The sequence below is a fragment of the Lipotes vexillifer genome, unplaced genomic scaffold (genome assembly GCF_000442215.2).
Source record: "Lipotes vexillifer unplaced genomic scaffold, Lipotes_vexillifer_v1.1 scaffold98, whole genome shotgun sequence".
NCBI lineage: Eukaryota > Metazoa > Chordata > Mammalia > Artiodactyla > Lipotidae > Lipotes > Lipotes vexillifer.
The window spans coordinates 2,564,002-2,584,561 of NW_006799611.1; the positions used below are offsets into that span (position 1 = coordinate 2,564,002).

General features: G+C 54.8%; 3 protein-coding genes across 4 annotated transcripts in view; 2 read left to right on the plus strand and 1 right to left on the minus strand.

The window, feature by feature from the left end:
- Nucleotides 1-318: 318 nt before the first annotated feature.
- TBC1D13 (TBC1 domain family member 13) lies at nt 319-14,338 on the plus strand. Of its 2 annotated transcripts, XM_007471791.1 has the most exons (12): nt 319-388; nt 1,496-1,569; nt 3,271-3,311; nt 3,910-3,971; nt 4,123-4,222; nt 5,090-5,172; nt 6,938-7,097; nt 9,980-10,190; nt 10,696-10,859; nt 11,804-11,964; nt 12,158-12,215; nt 13,130-14,338. In XM_007471791.1, the coding sequence occupies exons 1-12, from the start codon at nt 366-368 to the stop codon at nt 13,193-13,195; spliced, it is 1,203 nt and encodes a 400-aa protein (XP_007471853.1). In that variant the 5' UTR covers nt 319-365; the 3' UTR covers nt 13,196-14,338. The 2 variants fall into 2 exon arrangements, with proteins under 2 accessions (XP_007471853.1, XP_007471854.1); XM_007471792.1 differs by lacking the exons at nt 9,980-10,190; nt 10,696-10,859 and having other exon boundaries at nt 366-388; nt 13,130-13,195.
- A 2,215-nt stretch (nt 14,339-16,553) lies between these two features.
- On the plus strand, nt 16,554-20,128 carry ENDOG (endonuclease G). The gene is made up of 3 exons (XM_007471794.1): nt 16,554-17,261; nt 18,449-18,558; nt 19,781-20,128. The coding sequence occupies exons 1-3, from the start codon at nt 16,764-16,766 to the stop codon at nt 20,061-20,063; spliced, it is 891 nt and encodes a 296-aa protein (XP_007471856.1). The 5' UTR covers nt 16,554-16,763; the 3' UTR covers nt 20,064-20,128.
- The window catches only part of SPOUT1 (SPOUT domain containing methyltransferase 1), a 7,680-nt gene continuing 6,623 nt past the window's right edge, over nt 19,504-20,560 (minus strand). The window contains exon 12 of the mRNA XM_007471793.1: nt 19,504-20,287. Within this exon, the coding sequence (XP_007471855.1) occupies nt 20,219-20,287 (69 nt within the window). The 3' untranslated portion in view covers nt 19,504-20,218. The remainder of the gene's footprint in view (nt 20,288-20,560) is intronic.

Here is a 20,560-nt window from a genome sequence, read left to right on the forward strand (position 1 = left end):
CAAGGTGACAGGTATACTGCCTAGTTGGAAGCTGAGGCCCAGGAAAGGTCAAGGAATAGCCTTGGGGAGCACAGACCGCGCAATCACCTACGCGACCTCAAACTTGGCGCACTAGGACCGCGGGCCTCGTTGGTGGGGGAGCGGAGGCGGGGCCGTGTTCCCAGCGTTCTCTTGCCCCGCCCACCCCGCCGCGCCGCCAGACGGCAGGGCGGAGAAGGGGTGGCACGTGAACGGGGCGGGGCGAAGCAGAACGCGCGCGCCTGAGGCTGTTTCCGGTCGGAGGCTTTTGCCCAGCGCGCCGCGTCCCTGAGGGGCGGCGGCGCTGGCGGCGGCGGAGGCAGCGGGGGGATCCGGAAGTCAACACCATGTCGAGTCTGCACAAGAGCCGGTAAGGGGCCACTGGGGCAGACCAGCCAGGCCGCTCCTGGCCAGGTTGCCCCTTCTGACCTGCGGAGGGAGCGCGCGGATGCGGCCATGAACCGAGACGACCCCCGCCCTGCCCCTGGCAGAAGGTTTTGGGCGCCTACTTTCCAACCTCTTTGCTGTGGGCCTGAGGGGGGCACGGAGCGTGGACACCTCTCCTGCCCCTCGGTGTCGCCCCTTTTCTCTCTCTCTGTCTCTTCCTCACCCTGGATCCCTTCCCCTGGTGTCTTCCTCTTCTAGGGCCTCGATGCCCGATCTCACCCCCACCTCCTGTCCTTTTTTCCCTTGTTAACCCTTTGCCCCAGTACCCTAGTCTATCCAGATGCCCCCCGTCCCACGTGTCCTTTTCTTACTAGAAATGCTAGAAAACCTGGATTCTCCAGTTTGTTCTCTCCTCAGGCCAAATCCTGCAGCCTTGGCTAATTTTGCTCACTCCTCAGTTTTCCTCCAGGACTTGGTTTTTTTTTTTAATTTAATTTTATTTACTTTTTATACATCAGGTTCTTATTAGTTATTTTATATATTAGTGTATATATGTCAATCCCAATCACCCAATTCATCCCCCTCCCCCCACTTTCCCGCCTTGGTGCAGGACTTGTTTTTTAAACCTTTTGTCCTTGCCTGCGGGCAGGCCCAGAGCTCTTCTAATGGTTATATATTTGAGCTTGGAATGCTGATTACACAGGTCCTTGTCTACAGATCAAATTACTCCTGATTCCTAGGGTTTTTTGAGTTCAGATAGCAGCAGTGTGTTGGGCCTGGCCAGCAGGAAGTGCCCTATAAATGCCAGCTCACTAAATATTAGAATGTGTCTAATTTCATGGTGCTCATTTGAGAACCTCTAGACAAGAATATCTTTACGTTTCTGGGCTTAGAGGAAAAAGTGGTCTCTAGTTCTCCAAAGCTGCCTTTGGCCAAAGCTTGAGCTTTGCCATCTTTATGTCCCGAAGGGGAGGGAGGAACAGGTTGAAGACTGGTGGTGTAAGGGAGCTGTGGGCTTTAGGAGTGGTCGCTAAGCCTGTCATCTTGGGGTTTGGTTGTGCTTCATTTGCCTCCCCCTCCGTCCTTCTAGGATTGCAGATTTCCAGGATGTCCTGAAGGAGCCCACAATTGCCTTGGAAAAGCTTCAGGAGCTCAGTTTTAGTGGTAAGAGGCAACTCTCCGTTTTCAGGGTTTTCCTAGAGCAGCGTTGTGACTAAGATGGAGGGGAGGGTGCTCAAGGCCACATCTTGGCCAGTTCTGGGGGCCAGCCTGCCTTTTGGGGCCATCTCCAGCTTCTGTGGAGCTGAACAACCAGTGACTACCCTGAGCTTGGAGGGGGTTCCTGGAGCAGTGGTGGCCACAACTAGCATGCCTGTAGGCCTTAGACAGGGTGCTTATTGGCCTATAAATGATGCTGATTGCTTCCTGAGAGTAACTGGAGGGCAGAGGGGAGACTTCGTGAGCCGAGGTCAGGTCTTTCCTCATTCCTCAGCAAGCTTCCTGTCTTGTAGAATTTGGTTAGCTACAGAGTGGTTCCTGGTTCTATCCCTGGCTTAGGATCAAAGCCAACTCAGGCAGCAGTGAACTTTGGTTAATGGTAAGGTTCCAGCCTTGAGACACTCAGTTTAAGGAGCTGAACCCCAGCAGCTTTTGACTTTGCCCTCCGTGGCCTGTTAACTTCTCAACACAGAGGCTTTTGCTTGTCTTTAAAAATACCCCAAGGTGTTCTAGGTAGCTTCTTGTGACTGCTCTGCCCTTGTAACTTTGTCAGCAAGTAATGCTTGAGTTGCCCCCTTCATCCCCATGCAGATTCTGAGGTGGGGACATTAGCTCCTGTTCACGGTACTGGGGAGACGGTAGCAACAGCTGCTTTAGCGAGGTTCATGACAGTATTTCAGAAGAAGTTTGTCTTTCTGTTCAGGAGTGATATTTAGGCCCTGAAGATCTTTTTTTTTAATTATTTTTTTAACATCTTTATTGGAGTATAATTGCTTTACAGTGGTGTGTTATTTTCTGCTTTATAACATGGCCCTGAAGATCTTTTTTTTTAATTATTTTTTTAACATCTTTATTGGAGTATAATTGCTTTACAGTGGTGTGTTATTTTCTGCTTTATAACATGGCCCTGAAGATCTTGAGGGGTTTTGGCATCTGTGCTGAGCTGAAGAATCTGCCAGGCCCCAGGGGATTGGGCTCTAGAGTCAGACAGACCTGTGTGTGAGTCCTGGATTTCTCTAACTTTACAGATGAGTTTCTTTATCTGTAAGATGGAGACAATAACGCTGATCTTCCCTACTTACTAGGGCTATAATGAGGATTAAGTGAAACAATGTCCTTAAAGCCCAAAACACTTAGCATTCATAGCTTTGTTTATATTCCACAGACACTTATGGACTACCTGTTGTGGGCCATGCCCTGGGCTAGGTACTGGGACTGTAAGACAAATTTGGTTCTGTCTTTCTGGGGCCTACCCAGTAGTAGGGGTTAAAGATGTTAAATAAATATACAAATGACATTATATGATCCCATTTGTGGTGGATGTTGTGAAGGAGAAGTGATGGAGCTATTATTGTTTATGTCAAGGGACCTGACTTTGTTTGGGAAGAGATGGTGGTTGGTAAAGGCTGCTCTGAGGAAGAAATATCAAGGGTGAGAAGGTGTTATCCTCAAAAGAACATTCCAGACGGGCCATGAAGAGAGAGTACACACAGGATTAGCGTCTAGTCTAGTGATCTTCCTGGCAGAAAACCATCCTTGAAGAAGTATTTCTTGCCCCCTCCGTTCCCTGCCGACTGGCTCCGAGGTGGAGGACTGGGGGGTTCTGGGACTCTGCGGGGGCGTGACCTCTGCCTGCTATGTCCACAGGCATCCCCTGTGAGGGCGGACTGCGGTGCCTCTGCTGGAAGGTGGGTGTGCCTGGGTTGGAGCTTCTGCTCTGCTGAGAGTCCCTGGGTTCCTGCATGGGCTGCCCCCACCCCTGGCCCCTTCTTCCTGTTCTCTGTCTTTCCTTGCTTGTCCCAGGAAGCTCTTCTGGGAAGTTCTGGGTTTTCTGTTTCTCTTGGCGTCCCCTCCAGGATCCCCTTGGGGATGGAACACTTTGTAATGCCAGCGAAGCCCTCTGCTTCCTGGTCCAGACAGCTCAGTGGAAGTGATGCTTATTGGGACAAAAAAAGGCTGCACTTCGCCTAAAGCCTTTCGCTGAGGTGGGAGCAGAACCCCGGTGTCCTGGTTTCCAACCCCTTTGAGCACAGAGTTTTATTATCGTTTGGAAGAGTCTGTGTGAGGAAATGCAGTAGAAAGGGCTGGTTCAGGATGAAGGTGGGGGAAGCCAGTGGGGAGAAAAGGGGAGGCTGCCCCCAGCCCATGCCTGTGTCCCTGGGTTTTATTTAGCCCATCTTGCTGTCTCCGGGGTTTATCAGACATTTTCTTTGAGGCCTCTCAGCCTCCATGTGCTTCCAGGGCTGGGCTGGGCGTTGCCAGAGCTTCGCTCTTCTGTCTCTGCAGATTCTCTTGAACTACCTCCCCTTGGAGAGGGCGTCATGGAGCTCCGTCCTGGCCAAGCAGAGGTGAGACCCTGACAAAGGCGGGTGATGGGCCCTTTGTATCAGGCAGAGCAGGTGGCGTGAGCCTGGCCCACTTCCTGTTGCTGCTGCTGCGCTCCGGGCTCCCTGGGTGAGACCTTTGGGGATCATCCCTCTCTCCTCTTCTCTCCTACAGGGAGCTGTATTCTCAGTTCCTGAGGGAAATGATCATCCAGCCTGGCATCGCCAAGGCCAACATGGGTGTATCCAGGGAGGATGTGACCTTTGAGGACCATGTGAGTAGGGGTCCGCAGTGGGGGCCGAGGCTGCAGAGTGGGGAGAGGTGTGGGCTTTGGAGTGGACTAGGTCCCTCATGCCAGAGGCCAGGTGCAGCTGGTCTTGGTCCCCTCTGGCCCTCCCAGTACCTCATTTGTGCATTTAGCTCCTCAGCCCCCGAAGGCTGTTGTCTCTCCCTGTTCTCCGCAGGCTCTGGGCCCAGTCGGGACTGTAAGCAATGACTGGGGTCACAGGAGCGTGTGTGTGCAGTGCTGAGCCAGGTCCTCTACGTGCATTGTCTCCTTTCCTCCTCAGTCCCCTTCCTTGAGGAAGGTTCTGTGATATTATAGTTGAAGGGAGTCAGAGCAGGGCCGGTGGGAGGATAAACTGCCTTTGTGTGGCCTGGAGGAAGCCACGTTCCAGCCACAAATACCGAGCTCCTCCCTGCTGCTTTGCAGTCGGGAAGTGGAGATGGGTTGGACCTAGGCCGATCCTCCAAGGACTGGAATTGGCAACTCACAGTAGTAATGAGTTAGATTCGAAGAGACCTAATGATACAATATTCATTCATCCAGCAGGCAAGCATTTAGTGAGCACCTGTTACATGCAACATTCTAGAGCTACAGACAGGAAAGGCAGAGTCCTTGCCGCACAGGGAAGTACTCAGAGCGGACTACGGGGCTCGGCTGCCGGGTGTGGAGTGTGATCGTGCTTTGGGAGGCTGCGCGAGGCCTGTGCTGCCCCCCAGCTAGCTCACAGGCTGGCTCAGCCACAGCTGCGTCTCTGGTGGGAGTGCTGGTTCGGAGGCACTGCTCAGGCCTCCAGACTGGTGTCTGTCCCCAGGCTTCTAGCCGGCTGAGGACAGAGCAGCTCATTTTCCCTGACAGCCACTCAACCCTAACCCCGACAGCCGGTGGAACACATACTTCAAGGACAACGAGGTGCTGCTGCAGATCGACAAAGATGTCCGGTGAGCAGGGCGCTGGGTGCTGGGCGCCGGCCCCTGGGGCTTCTGTGGGATTTCCAGTTCTTCTGCCCTGTCCCTTCCCAGCCCAGGCCCACAGGGGCGTGTTTGAGGAACTGCTGGTGAGTTGTCCTGGTAGCTGAGTCCAGGCCCTAGTGATAGCAGGCCTGGGGTGGGGCTGGCGGTGCAGTGAGTGCCCTGAGTGCCCGGCTCTCCTCTCTCCCTGCCTTAGTTTCAGTTGTAGCCCTGGCGCCTGTGGATTCGTCTCTTCCTTCCTTCAGCAAATATTGAGGCCCCGCTACATGGCAGGCTCAACGGCAGGCTGGGCGTTGAACACGGAATAGACAGACATGGCCCCTCTCCTTAAGGAACCTAGAAGCTGGCAGGGAGGACGGGAAGACGGATGTTCAACAAAACAGATCTTCCGTGTCACTAAAGTTTGTGGAGAATGCTCTGAAGGCAGAGTTCAGGGTGCTTCAGGGCACCCTGAGGTCGGGAAGCCTCGCCTGAGGCGGCAGCTGAGATGGGAGGAGCGGGCACCTTGGGGCGGGAGGGGAGGGGAGGGCCGTGTGGTGCTGGGCGAGGAGCTGCCGTGGGAGGCCCCGCGAGCCTACAGAGCTTGGCTGTCCGAGGAGCAGTGCGAAGGCCTGTGTGCCTGCGGCCACGCTGGAGGCAAGCAGGGGTCAGACCATCGCTCCATCCCAGGGATGTGGGGCAGGCGCGCAAAGGTTTTAAGCACAGGAGCGACAGGGTCAGAAGTGTTTTTTTTTAAACTGAGCTACGCTGTGTGCATGTGCGTGCCGTTCCTCTTGGTAGAGAAGTGTGGAGACGCTGGCTGTGCTGTCCTGTTGGGTGGGTGAGTCTGGCAGCGGGTGACTCTCCCACAGGGCTGGGTGAGGAGCCGGCAGGCCTGTCTGCAGTGGACCCAGTGCTTAGAGCTTGGGTTCTGAGTCTGCCCACCTGCTTTCAGTTCTGCCTTCACCGTTTGTAGCTGTGTTTCCAGCCCCTCGCCACCTGGGGCTGCTCCTCTCTTGTGCTGATTGTGCCCGCAGTGGGACCCCAACCCTGGGCAGCTCAGCCAGGGGGCAGAACGGGCTCTTGCCTCCTTCTCAGTCTGGAGCCTCTACTCACCAGGTGTTTAATAGCCCCATTTAAGTCAGGAACCACATCTCGAACCCAGTTCTGGGGAAACAGGTTCTTACCCTGGTAGTGATTGTAGCACGTTGTTCAGTGTTTATAGAGGGCTAGTTTGCAATGTGCTCTGTATAAGATCTTTGGAAAATGTGCGTGTACTGCAGTACATATATTTTAAAAACTTGATCACGATCTAGAGCCTGTCTCCCAACTTGCTTTTTTCTCTTGCTCTGTCTTGAGCATCTCCTATGTCAGCTGTGTAATATTCTGTTGTATAATGTGTAACTTAACGAAACCTCTTTTACCATTTTAAGACACAATGCAGTTAATACGTTTGTACATATGAGATATTTTTGACATGGAAAGACGTTTGTTTTAAGAGAAGAGTTAAGACCCTAAGGACACTTAAAATACATATGCGCGTGTGTGTGTCTATTTGCAAATACACGTAAGATATATGGGTATGTATACATATACCATGACTATATTGCTTTTGAAATAAAATGTTATTAATTAAAAAACACACACACACATACAAGAGGCTTTGGGGATGCTGGGGCATCTGGCAGCGGGGTGCTGGCGGGATGCCTAAAAACTCCACGCTGAGTAACAGTCATCCCCTGTTCCCTCTTGACAGAAGGCTGTGCCCAGACATATCCTTCTTCCAGAGGGCCACCGAGTACCCCTGCCTCCTCATCCTGGATCCGCAGAATGAGTTCGAGACCCTTCGTAAGCGGGTGGAACAGACGACACTGAAATCCCAGACGGTGGCCCGGAACCGGAGCGGGGTCACAAATGTGAGAGGCAACCTGGCAGCCCCAGGGACGCCCCGTGATGGCCTTTTCCTTCCTGCTTCTCTTGGACTCGTGGCCACGGGCCATCAGACCCCTGACCGTCTGCCCCGAGAGTTACCCAAAGCAGCCTTGGTCCTGCCTGGTCCCCCTCCAGGCTCTCTCTGAAAGTCAGGCATCAAAGGCTGGTGTAATGGGTGTGGGGGAGGGCCCTGCTGTGCAGTGAAGGAGCCACACTTCGGGTCTGTGGTGTAGACGGCGCTTGGAAAAGTAACTACCAGTGTGATGAGAAAGTGCAGTGGGAACAGTGATGGGGGGAGCCGACCTGGTCTGGGCATCAGGGAAGACTTCCCTGAGGAAGTGACATTTAAGCTGAGGCTCCAAGGATGAAGAGGAAAGAGACTTCCAGGTGGAGAGGATGGCATGTGTGGACATCCTCAGGCCGGAGAGAGCTGGGTGTGTTCAAGGAAGGGAGTCCAGCATGAGGTGGGGCAGGGCGGGGTCGGGGGGGGGTGTCTGGGGGGGAGGGCTGCTGAAGGATGCTGGAGAGATGAGTGGTGGTGAGGCCAGCGTGGCCTTTATCCTGAGGGCTGGGGACCCCTGCACCATTCTAAGAGCAGGGATGTGATTTAAGTCTGCCTTTATACAAGATTTGACTGGCTGGGGCAGGAATGGAGGTGGAGAGGCCGCCTGGGAGGCAGCTGAGGTGTCCAGGCAAGTGGGGGGTGGGGGTGGGGTGGGGGCTGGGGTGGAGCGGGGAGGGGGGTGAGAGACCTAGGAGAAAAGAATGATAGGTCTTTTGTGCTGGCGGTGATGCTGAGTGTTTGAACCTCGATCTTCTAGCAGGTTCCTGTGGTTCTGAGAAGTTGCTTGTAGCTAAACACGTTGTCTTGTTCCTTAATTTACACCTACTGCTTCGGCACCTGGAGCTTTGACTTGTTCCCAACAGTTTTTTGCTGTCCTTCCAACGATGGAAAAATCCTCTGTAACCTCCGACAAGCTAAGCTCGCTTTCCCCCGAGTGGAGTGATCGGTCAGGGCTTTGTGTTTCTAGGAGAGCAGCCGTTTTCCACCACAGGGGTGACGGGGCCGTTCTGGTTGTTCCCTGGGTTCCACGTGCTCACGACAGCTGGGTGTGTCAGGAGGTGCCACATGCTTGGCTAAGTGGCCCCGTGGCTGGGTGGTGGCCCTCCTGCTTGGCTGCTGCTGTTCTGGCTGCCTGTCAAGATGGGGACCCGGCTTCTTTCATGCATTTTAATACAGTAATTGGTGGCTGAGAGCTGATTTTAGGTTTGGACCTGGTCCTGGTGATAGAGAACCGGAACGCAAGCTCCATCGCTAGACCTCTGGACCAGTGGCTGGGCAGTTTTGAATTTAAGCGGACTGTTTGATCCTGGACAGCTAACACCACTCACTTTCCTGGGCCTCCGTCTCTTCTTCTGTAAACTGGGTGTAATCATTTCCGCCCTGTCTGGCTTTTGAATTGCCCAGAGGGTGAAATGAGGTCATGGCTGTGCAGATTCTTGGAAAGCAGTGGGCACTCTCTGAGGCCTGGACCTCGGGTTCTAGAGTGAGCTGGTCTGGGCTCACTTTAATGCAAGACGTCTGATGAGTGGCCTAACATTTCTGAGCCTCAGTTTCCTCATCTTGAAAATGATGTTGAGAGAGTATTCTAGGCCGTTCAGGGCATTAAACAGGAAGGCTTGTGGAGCTCTGTTTTGCAATAGAACACTCTGGGTAAACATTAGTGATGTGTGTGTCTGTGTGTGTGCACATGTACACGCATGTATATGTGTATACACGTGTATATATAGTGGAAAGGGGAGTTTCCTGTTTCTAGGACCCTGGGCTTCCAGGACAGCTTCATACTCTGTCCCTGCATGGGTGTGCCTGTGGCTCTCATACAGTTAACCCCAGGCACCTGAACCTTTACGAAGCTCGCAGGGGATCCTGATGTTGGGGACCTTGGCTCTATTGCATGAGTTTTCAGTGGGGATCATCATCTCTTCCTTCATCTCCCAACTTTTTCTTATGAAAAATTTGAAACATTCAGAAAAGTTGAAAGAAGAGTACAGTGCATACCTATATACTTTCCACCTAAGTTCAACAGTTGTTAACCTTTGGCCGTGTTTGTGTGTGTGTCATATACAGACAGACGTCCTGACCCTTTACTTCCAAGTACTCCAGCAGGCATCCCGTGAGAATAAGGACATCCTACTTACCATTGTCTCACCTACGGAGATTAACCGCCTCACATCCAGTCCAGGATCAGGTGTCCTCAGTCGTACTAAGAATATTTTGGTTGTTTTAAATCCAGACCAGCACCTCTTCAGGGTTTATGCGTTGCATTAGGATGTTACGTTTCTTTAGTGTCTTCATCTGCAGCACACCTCCACTCCCCCCTCCTCAACATTTGACTTTTTGAAGAGTCTTAACCAGTTGTCTGTTTTTCATATATTTTTATATTTTTTAAAGTTTTTTTTTAATTGAAGTATAACTTACACACAATAAATGCACAAATCTTAGGTATACAGCTAGATGAACTTTTTCTCATGTATACACCCGTGTAACTGCCAACCAGATCAAGACACGGAACATTCCCATCATCCAGAAAGTTCCCTCATGCCCCTTCCTAGTCAGTATGCCTTCCCTCAGAGGTAAGCACTATCTGACCTGTATCACCATACATTAGATTGCAGTCCAGCTGGCTTGTAGAGTGTCACACATTCTGGGTTTATCCGCTTGTTCCCGGTGGTGTTGGACGCGTTCCTCTGTGCCCTGGGTTGCCCATGAGATGGAAGTTAGGTTTCAGCTCGTGGGTGAACATATCCGGGGAGAACATGCTGTCGGTGGTGCCACCCACCGTAACGGGCTGCTCTTCTCCCCCAGATGAGCTCCCCGCACAAGAACGCGGCGCCCTCATCCGTGAACGAGTATCAGGTGCTGCCCAACGGCTGTGAGGCCCACTGGGAGGTGGTGGAACGGATTCTGTTCATCTACGCCAAGCTCAACCCTGGCATCGCTTACGTGCAGGGCATGAATGAGATCGTGGGGCCCCTGTACTACACCTTTGCCACCGACCCCAACAGCGAGTGGAAGGGTAGATAAACGGGCTCCAGGCCAATGGGCTTTGTTGTATCTAGCTGTGCAGCTCACTTCCCTCTTTTGGGCTTCCATTTTCTGTCGGATAAGCGGGTTGGCCTGGATCATCTCTGAGATCTTTCCTGGCTTGAACTTTCTAGAATGTTAGATGTTTACTGACCTCTTGCTATCTGTAACTGAATTTCTGGTAGAGGGGATGAGCTGTATATACAGGAAGCTGAACGATAGAAAGGATTTAAGTAAATCACGATTTGAAAAAATGTCAGCAGAAGAGCATGTAAGTCAGTCGCTGAGCTGGTGTACAGCATTGTCAGGTGTGAGAAGAAAGAAGTGATGTCCTTAGTCGGGGGTGGGGAGTGGCCACGGACAGAGGAGGGGTACAGCCTGACCAAGGCGGGGTGACTTGGTGAGGGGAGGGGGTGTCACGTAGCTGAGCAGTGGGGTGGGACGCGGGAGGGTGCCAGTTCTCTCACAGCTGCCCTCACCCTGCCCATCTCTCCCAGAGCACGCTGAGGCGGACACCTTTTTCTGCTTCACCAACCTCATGGCTGAGATCCGGGACAACTTCATCAAGAGCCTTGATGACTCACAGTGTGGCATCACCTACAAGATGGAAAAGGTGTACTCCACCCTGAAGGATAAGGACATGGAACTCTACCTGAAACTGGTGAGGACCCCTAGCACCACACGGGCCAGGGCAGACAGAAAGGGGCGGAGGACGACAGGCTCCTGAGCACCCCAGGCCCAGGGTGAGGACTGGCTGGAGTCTGGGGATTGGAAGTGGCTGCTGCTGCCATGGAGTGCTGAGCCGGGTGCCGAGGCGGGGCCGGGGGACCTGGGCAGCAGGTGGTGGGAGCCTAGCGGGCTGGGGGTGGGGGAGGTGGACGCAGTGCCCCGTGTGCCAGGCGTGGTGCAGGGCCTTTACTGTGTGCTGTTAGTTCAGCCTGTTAGTCCTCCAGGAAAGGAAGTATGAACTTCATTTTTAAAAATTAGTGGAGTGGCATTCCGTGTTTATTTCAGGAAACAGTTCAGTAAAAAGGATATTTACTTATAAACAAAACAAGTTTCATGAACAAGAAGATATATATAAACATATCTTTTTAAACGAATATGGAATCACGTCTTGCTGTTTTGTAACACACTTTTTCGGTCAATAGTATTCACTGTGGCTGACCAGAGGGCTCTTCTCCATTGGGAATAATTGCCTTGCAGTGTTGCCGTATGGAGTAAATAAGTGAGATATTTACCACGTTAAGCACAAGGCCAGACACGTAATGAGTGCCCAGTAATGGTTTCTCTGCCCGTAAATCCAAAGTTATAATCTGTGTAGTGTATTTATTAATCTAAGGAGCTGATATAAAAGTTTGGGTATCTGGCTTCTCTCAAAAAATCATCAGACGATCTGACAGCATTGGCTGGCAGCAAGCAGGAGCTGCCCCTTTCACTGAGCGAGGCTCCCTAGGCAGCTCCGTGCCATCCCCGCCCCAGCGTGCCTGGCGCTTACGCCTGGCCTGCTGCTTATATGAATTCATGTCTAGTAGGTTGCATGGTGTTCCGTGGCAACCAGCCAACATGGATTCTTGCACCCACCCTGCACCTCTGTCTCCCCAGCAAGAGCAGAACATCAAGCCCCAGTTCTTCGCCTTCCGCTGGCTGACACTGCTGCTGTCCCAGGAGTTCTTGCTGCCTGATGTCATCCGGATCTGGGACTCCCTGTTTGCCGACAACAGCCGCTTTGATTTCCTCCTTCTGGTCTGCTGCGCCATGCTCATGTGAGTGTGGCCGCAAGCAGGGGCCGGGCAGGGCCTGCTCTTGAGAGGCTGCTGAGAGCTTCTGGGATTCTCAGGCGAGCATCAGAGAAACTTGCTGCGGGTGCGGTGGGGCGGCAGGAGCGGGAAGGGGCCCGGCGGGCCTGCACTCGGAGTGGCCCAGGGGCCCAGCACTTCTGTTGCTTGTTTTCCTTAGACTGATCCGGGAGCACTTGCTGGAAGGGGACTTTACGGTAAACATGCGGCTCCTGCAGGTAATGGAGTTTGGAGGGGCAGGCTCAGTCTTTAGCCATGAGACAGACACTTAGCAGGCGGCCGCCCCGTGCCAGCTGCTGTGATAGGCTGCATCAGGATCAGGAGAGTGTAGCAGGGCTTAAGAGTCCAGACCCCTGAGGCAGGTCTGTGTTTGGATCTGGGTTGAATCTGGCTTTGCCACTGACCTTGAGTGTGGTGTGGCCTTGAGTGAATGACTTGGCTTCTCTGAACCAAGCTGGTTCAGAGAAGCCAAGTCATTCACTCAAGGCTGTGACTTATTACCTAGTATGTGGTAATAATGCCCGTTGGTAATCGTGCTCAGACCAGGGGAAGGAAAGTGTGGGCCTTAGTGGTTAAGAACATGGGCTTGAGAGTCAGACAATTTTGGGTTCACATCTTTGTTCTCCCGTGCTAGTCATGTGACCTAAGCTAAGTGGCAACCTCTCTAGGCCTTAATTTCTTTGCCAACGCCTGGCCTGGGGTTGGTTTTCAATAACTTCATTGACTAGATCTGTAAAACGGGCAGATTCACAGTAAGCCCTCATTGGGCTGTTGAGGTGACCCAGTGAGCTAGTACATGGACAGTGTCTGGCCCTGTTCCAGGCTCATTGTCAGTGGAGGTCAGGGTTGGATGGCAGGAGTGGGGAGAGGTGAAGCAGGTGGTCCTTGTCCTAGGGAAGGGGCTGTGAGACCTTTTGGGTGGTGACTAGTTGGGTTGGTTAAGTTAACTGCTGCAATGGGTGTAGTATAGCTCCATGCAAGGTTTGGGCAGACTGGGCTTATCCTGTGCTCCCTATCCCTTAGGCCCGGGGTCCAGCATGGTGATAGGTCTTCTGGAGAGGGCTGGGGGCAGCAGAGGTGGTGAAGGGTGAGCTGAATTCTCAAGCATACTGTTGGCCTTTCCCCTGCCCAGGATTACCCCATCACAGACGTCTGCCAGATCCTACAGAAAGCCAAGGAACTCCAAGACTCCCAGTAGCCTGGCGGCAAGAGGCCCAGGTTTGGGAGAGAAGCCACCGCCGACCCCTGTGCCCTGGCTTCTGGGACGTGCAGGAGCCCGTGGGGTCCCAGCTAGCGGGGCCGCTGCAGGATCAGCCCGCTCCAGGCCTCTCACCCTGGCCGCTCCCACCGGGGGCCCGCTGGGCCCTGCTCTTCCCAACCACCGAGCCCTGGCTCCTCCCCCCCACTCCACCCCTTCAACCCTGGACCCTTGGCCCAGGCTGCTGAGCAGGGCAGGAGCTTGTGAGGTGGTGTCCTGGGGCTGAGGCATACGCGGGCTCTGCGGGCAGGCAGGGGCCCCTCCCTGCCTCTGCTCTGCTTCTCTCTTCCTGCTCTCCTGCTCCATCTTCTGGGCGCTGGTCGGGGAGGTGCTTGGCAAATGAGCCAGAAACCACTTCCGGAGGTTGGGGCCTGGCCTTCTCCACAGGGAAGGTGACACCGAGAGGCTGCCAGGCCCAGGTCTCACCCTCTGTCTCTTTCCCGTGTGTGAGAGAGAGAGAGTGTGTGTGTGTTGTGTAGTTGTGGGTTATGTCTTTTAATCCCCCTCACGTGTGCTTCTCTTTCGTCTGTGTGTGTGTTTCCATGTGTATGGAGGGAGGTGACTCCCTCTTGGTCTTTGCTTCTTGTCTGTCTCTGCCTCCGTCTCCCTCTCTCTCCTTCCACCTTTCACTGAGGGTGTGCGGCTCTCACTCTGTCTGCCCCTCTCTCCGTTGCTCGCTCTCTCCCCTCTGTTTGGGTTGCCTTATCCCCAGCCTCTCCCCCACCCTCCTCGCTATGCCCAAGAACCCTGGAGACAGAATGAAGAGTCTGGCTGAGCCAGGCTCCTGGAGGTCAGCCTTGACCTTCGCAGTCTGTTCCCATCTCCCAGCTCTGGGCTCCCAGGGCCCCCAGTCCACAGTGCCTCACTCGAGGGCCCTGAACCCTTGCCCCACCGCAGGATTCTTGGAAACCCAGAGTTGCTGAGAATTAATAGCCCATGAAGCTTTGAGCCTCACCCACCTGCCCAGGGAGGGAGGGGGGAGGAGAGGGAGAGCTGGGTCTTCCAGAGGTTCCCCCAAAGGTCCTTCTCTCCCAAAAGAAAAAGGACATTAAGGTTGGGATCCAGGTGCTTCTAAGGTGTAGTCATTCCCATGGCTTCCAGGTGCCGGCCCAGGGCAGGCAAGTCCCATAAAGGGCGGTGGGACCAAAGAGAGCCTCTCTGGGCCAGGCGTGGCCAAGCTCAAAGGCCTGGGTCCTGTCAGGGCCAGGAGAGCCATGTCTCCCTCAGGCAGGGGAGCTGAAGGAGGTGCAGGCACTTCTCTGGTCACCTGCCGGGCTGCTCCCAGGATGTGGGGCCCATGCCTACTGAGTAGGAGCAGCCGGCTCCTCCCAGGCTGGGCTGTGGGACTAGTGGGCCTATTCTGACCAAGGCCCTCCCTCCTTTTGTGAGGAGGCAGCTGGTTTGCATCTGGAAGGCTGGGTAACGTAGCACGTAGCACGGGTCCTCTTCATCTCCCCAGACTGGCCAGCAGGGACCCTCAGGCCCCCCGGAAACTTCCTTAGCCTGACAGCCAGGACTTGTGGCTATGGGCCGGGGACAGCTTCCCCAAGGAGGCACCTTTCCAGGCTGTCCCTTGGATGCTTCTAGGACTCCATGCACTTGCCTTTTTCCTTCTCCTCTCCCAGCACAGTATTTGGGAGATTTTTACTATTTATTCAGACTCCTGGTTATTTATTGCAGATTGGCAAGTGCTTAATTTGGGGATGAAGGGTAGGGCTCGAATGGTGGAAACCAGCTGGAGTCATGGTCTTCCTGACCTTCCAAGGTCAGTCAACATCCTCTCCGCCTGCCTCTGGGACCTTCCTGGTTTTCCAGCAGGTCCTGGCTGGGAGGGCCCTGAGCTCTGTAATAGAACTGGGTGTAAGGGAGACAAGAGAGTTGGTATTCTTGCCAGCCTCCAAGACACCGGCATGGGGTAGAAACACTGCTTCCCAGCAGCCTGGCTCACCCTTTTCCCAGAACTTGTCGGCTGGTGGTTCAGTCACAACTTGATACCTTCACAGCCTGTCGCTTGGGCCACAGCCTGGGTCCCAGCAGACACTGCCCAGGACACCTGATGCATTGCCTCTTGCCTGTCCCTCTACCTTACCTCCTGGGACCATACTAGAATCACTGCATCTCATTTGCCTCAGTGGCAGACCTGGGTCCAGTGCCCTCTCCTTGACCTTGTGATGAAGGTCAAAAGAGCACAGGGACCGCGTCCAGGTTAGACTGAGCTCGCCAATGGGAGGACCTGCCCTTGGCAATTCTCCCTCCCCAGACTCTGAAGGGAGGTCCCCAGAGAGCTAGAGACCCTGAGGCTTCCTGCTTGGGAAGCTGCACCCAGGACTTTGAACACTTAGAGAATGGGCTGTATGAATTCAGGTCTCATTCCAAGGGTCAGAATGTTAGTCTGCTTTTGTTTTTTCATCTGTTTTCGTTCTTTGAATCAGTGCTGTTGATGACAAGTTGTCTTTAATAAATCATGTGTTCTTTGCGGTGGGCATTGGTTCTGTGAGGGGCTGAAACCTTCAAGACCTCTGAGCAGGAAAAATGTTTGAGCAAAGATGGAGTCAGGAAGCTCTTAGAATGGTCAAAGGAAAAAGGTTAGGAAATTGTTGGAAGAGCCTATTCAACTCTTTAACAACTGCAGTTTGCGGTTGTAGGGAGGAGAGAGTGTGCACTGGGGCAGAAGGTATTATTACATTATGATTTCATAGCAAGTTATTTTTTAGATTGAGAAAATTTTGAAATTCAACAAGTTGTTCACAGCCCACAATCTGGAGAAAATCACCGATAACATGTTGGTCTTTTCTTCGTTGATGTAATTACTATTATATAATTGTCATTTTCGTGATACGGAGTTTTGTGTATTGTCTCTCCCTTCACGTTAGGTGGTGAGCAAGTTGCTGTATGATTTAAAAATATTTTTATGGTCTAGATACTATTCTAATGTGCTAAAAATGTCCGGAACCAGTGCCTATTTCCGAATATTTTGCTTATTCCCCGGCTTCTATTATAAGTAATACGGTGGGGAATCCTTGCATTCCTGATTTGTTTCCCCAGCTCAGTCCTCTAAGTGATTTAGAAGGTATGATCCTTTTTAAGGCTTTTTTTGTCCCCTGGGGGCTTGCGGGATCTTAGTTGGCGGAGCGGGAGGATCCCTCGGTGGAGACCAAGGCGACCAGGCCGGGCGGAGCCGGTTCTGGGGGCAGCCAATCACAAACCGCGACGGCGATGCCACGCCCCCTCAGCGCCCAGTCTTAAGGGCAAAGGAAGGGCCCCGAGAGGTCCAGTTGGGCCGGTCTTGACGCCTACTGTTGGCTTCCTGAGTATAATATTAATACTTTGGAGCGTTCGGGAGTGGAAGGGACCCGCGTTCCGCTCACTCTTCCGCTCGGCGCTATCCTCGCGGTGGGCCCCGCAGGCCTGTGCGGCCCCTTTCAGAGCCTCCCGGGTCGGACGCGTGAGGTCGAGGCTCTCCTTCGTCTCCGCGGACCGCTCTCCATCCGCGCTCCGGCCACAAGCCATGGCTAAGCAGTTGCTTCGGGGCGGCTTGACCCTGGCGCTGGGCGCAGGACTGGGTGCAGCCGCCGAGGGCTGGCGGCGACGGGCGGCGCCGGGGCTGCTGAGCCGGCTGCCCGTGCTTCCTGTGGCGGCGGCGGCCGGGCTTCCAGCCGTGCCCGGGGCTCCGACGGGCGGCAGCCCCGGCGAGCTGGCGAAGTACGGGCTGCCCGGGATGGCGCAGCTCAAGAGCCGTGAGTCGTACATGCTGTGTTACGACCCGCGCACCCGCGGCGCGCTCTGGGTGGTCGAGCAGCTGCGGCCTGAGAATCTCCGCGGCGACGGCGACCGCCGCTCCTGCAACTTCCACGAGGACGACTCGGTGCATGCGTATCACCGCGCCACCAACGCCGACTACGGGGGCAGCGGCTTCGACCGCGGCCATCTCGCCGCCGCCGGCAACCACCGCTGGAGCCAGAAGGCCATGAACGACACCTTCTACCTGAGCAACATCGCGCCCCAGGTATCGCCTGCGCCCCCTGCCCCGGCGGAAGGCGAGGCCACCGCTCGCCTCTGAGCCTCGATTTGCTCCTCTGCAGATGGGAAAGCTGCCGAGTGCGCGCTCTACGCCAGGTGCCTGGCTAAACACACCGCGCGCCGCAGGCGGAAGGGAGGGAGCGGTGGGGCGCTGAGCACCCGCTCTGCACTCTGATCTTAACCGAGGGTCCCCGGGCGCCTCCCTGATCTTCAGTTTCCTTGTCTGTAAAATGGGGATAAAACTGTTATTCACCTACCTCGTGCAGAGGCGCTGAGGAACTGAGGACACCATGCACGTAAAAATACTGAGCACACTTTCTGGCCCACGGCAAGCATTCAGTAAATACCAGCTATAGTGAGGGAAGTGATTCTCGGAGAGACAAAGTGACTGGCACAGTATCACGGTGGGAGGAGACCCAGGCAGTCTGCCTAGAGGACCCTGAGCTTTCAGCCACTGTCCTACCCTGCCTCCCTTCCAGGAGTAAAAGGAAAAAGATAGCTGCACGCAGTGGCTGTTAGTAGCAGTGGCTGTGCGCCGGGACTAGCCGCCCTACCTCTAGCCCTGTTCCCACCAGGGCCTGACACCCACGTGGAAACGGATGTCAGGCTCTGAGTGAGGCTTGTGAGGTCCCAGCCTCTCTGACCTGACTGTGCTCACCCAGGAGCACAGTCCCCTATCCATTTGACTAGACACTGTGCTGAGGACTGGAGAGCTCAAGTGGTGGAGTCAGGAGCAGATTCCTGACCTTCCCCGCTGAGCTCTGCATGCAGTTCAGACTAGGAAAAGGAAAGGAGAGATGGTTGGGAGAGCTGGTCTTCCCACGAGCCCCTGGGGGCAGTGGGCAGGCCTGTTTCTCTCTGGGAGGTTTGTTCCTTTCCTTCATATGGCTCTTTGGAGCTGAGAAACAGCTTTGAGACCTGGGATGCTAGTTCTCCCACTCTAGCTGGACGAAAGTAGCACCTCCTTGAGCTCTGTCCGGGCCCCACCCTCGTGACTATGTAGGCTAAGTGACTCTCCTTCCATGAACCTGTTTCCTCTGCCTGCTTGTTCCCACCCCCCACCCACGCTGGAACTTTCTGCCGCCATGCCAGTGCCAGCCCCTCAGGACCTGGGGCAGCCCTCTGACTGCAAATGTCCCAGCCAGTCTCACTGAAGCCCACTTCTCCCGCCAGGTGCCCCAGTTCAACCAGAATGCCTGGAACAACCTGGAAAAGTACAGCCGCAGCCTGACCCGCACCTACCAAAATGTCTATGTCTGCACGGGGCCTCTCTTCCTGCCCAGGTAAGGCTAGAGCTAGGGGGCCTGGGGACACCAGCACCTCCTAGTTATCCCATCCAGGCTCCCCCCATGCTCTGTGTCAACACCGCTAGGTCCCCACTCATCTGGTTTCTTGGCGAGTCTGTCCATTCCCTGTCTCGGGCCCCCCAGTTCTACTCCACAGAAGCCTTTGGGGTACCCACCTAGACATCTCTGCCCGTGGGCACCAGGCCCTGAGTCTGCCCTGTTCCTCTCTCCTGTGTCATCTCTTTTCACACCCACCTGACTCTTTGTTCTGCGCGGGTAGAAACCCTCGCACTAGGCTCTCGTCTTCAGTTTCCCCTGCTTGGAGCAGCCTTCCCCTATGCTTCCCCTGGAGCCAGGTTTGAACTCCATCTCCCTGACCCTGAGCCTTTACTCTTGTCCCTCTGCAGCCCGGCCTCCCAGGTAGAAGGGACTGAGCTCTTCTGAGCTTGCTTGGTGATTTTCTAGCCTGCTGAGCACTGGGATGAGTGAGGCTAGAGGTTGTGGCCACACAGCTGACTCTGCCTGGGCTGGAATCCAGGCCCTGTCACCTCATTTCTGGGTGCTGTGGGCAAATGAACTCAACATCCTCTCCTGTAAAATGGGGATAATACCCATTAGCTACCACGTGGTTGTTTAAGGGACAAAGCGGGATGGTGGATGTCACCATAGTAAGGGCTCAGCACAGGCCTGCTGAGGCACTGGCTGGGACACTGATGTACTTTAGTTAGCAAGTGCCTCCTCTGGCCTGCTGAAATGGAGCGGACGCCGTGGAGGCTTAGCCTGAAGTCACCCATCTGGTGCTCTGGGCACCTGCTCTGCCCTAGGCCCTGTGCTGGTGCTGGGAATTCCGCTGCCACAGCCCTGCCCATTTGGTGCCCACCCTCCACAGGGAGAGACAGACAGTAATCGAGGGTCCACACTGATGAATGTGAATGAAGGCCTGATTCTTTCTGCAGCGTTTATTGCCACCACCCACTCTACCTGACCCAGTGTTGGACATGAAGAAAACAGGGGAAGAGTGAGTCTCTACCCTGCAGGGAGCTCCCAGCCTCCTGGGGGAGCCAAGCAGGGCAAAGAAGCCTCACGCTGAGGGGTGGTCCTGCAGGTTGACACAAGCTGCAGGTCGGGTCAGGGAAGGCTTCCTGGAGGCGGTGGCCTTGGGTCTGACCAAGCCCCCCAGGAGCCCTAAAAGGCCATGTGTGCCTGGGTCTGCCCACAGGACGGAGGCTGATGGGAAGTCCTATGTGAAGTACCAGGTAATTGGCAAGAACCACGTGGCAGTGCCCACCCACTTCTTCAAAGTGCTGATCCTGGAGGCAGCAGGCGGGCAGATCGAACTCCGCTCCTATGTGATGCCCAACGCGCCTGTGGATGAGTCAGTCCCGCTGGAGCGCTTCCTGGTGCCCATCGAGAGCATTGAGCGGGCCTCAGGGCTGCTCTTTGTGCCAAATATCCTGGCACGGACAGGCAGCCTTAAGGCCATCACTGCAGGCAGCAAGTAAGGGCAGCCCCAGCCAGACTGTGGGGTCGGGGGGACTGGGTCAAATTAAAGGTGTTCATTTTTGGAGACAAGTCTTTGGTGTGTCTGTCCCAGGTGACCCGTGGGAACCTCTGGCTTCACCACTGCTTCTGTGCCATCTTGGGCCCGACAGAACCTTCAGCTGGGCCGGGCACCCGCGTGGGTGAGGCCAGGCTGCAGGGCAGCCAGGGAGATGAGGATGGCTTCCTGGAAGAGAGGCGCAGCAACAGGCTAGGGCCTGGGAGGCTAGTGGGTGCCCCACTGCCCAGGACCCAGCCCCTTGGGGTAGCTGGGGTAGGGGGGTTGTGAAGCACAGGCCCAGCTTCATCCTGCAGATCTGTCACTGGCCAGGAAAGGGCCTCACCTCTCTACTTCTCGGTATCCTCCTCTGTAAAATGGGGATGATCGTAATAGCTGCCTCCCAGGGTCGGGGAGGGGGAGGGGGAGGTACTGGCAGGGGGGGCCCCTCTGCCCCTGTCG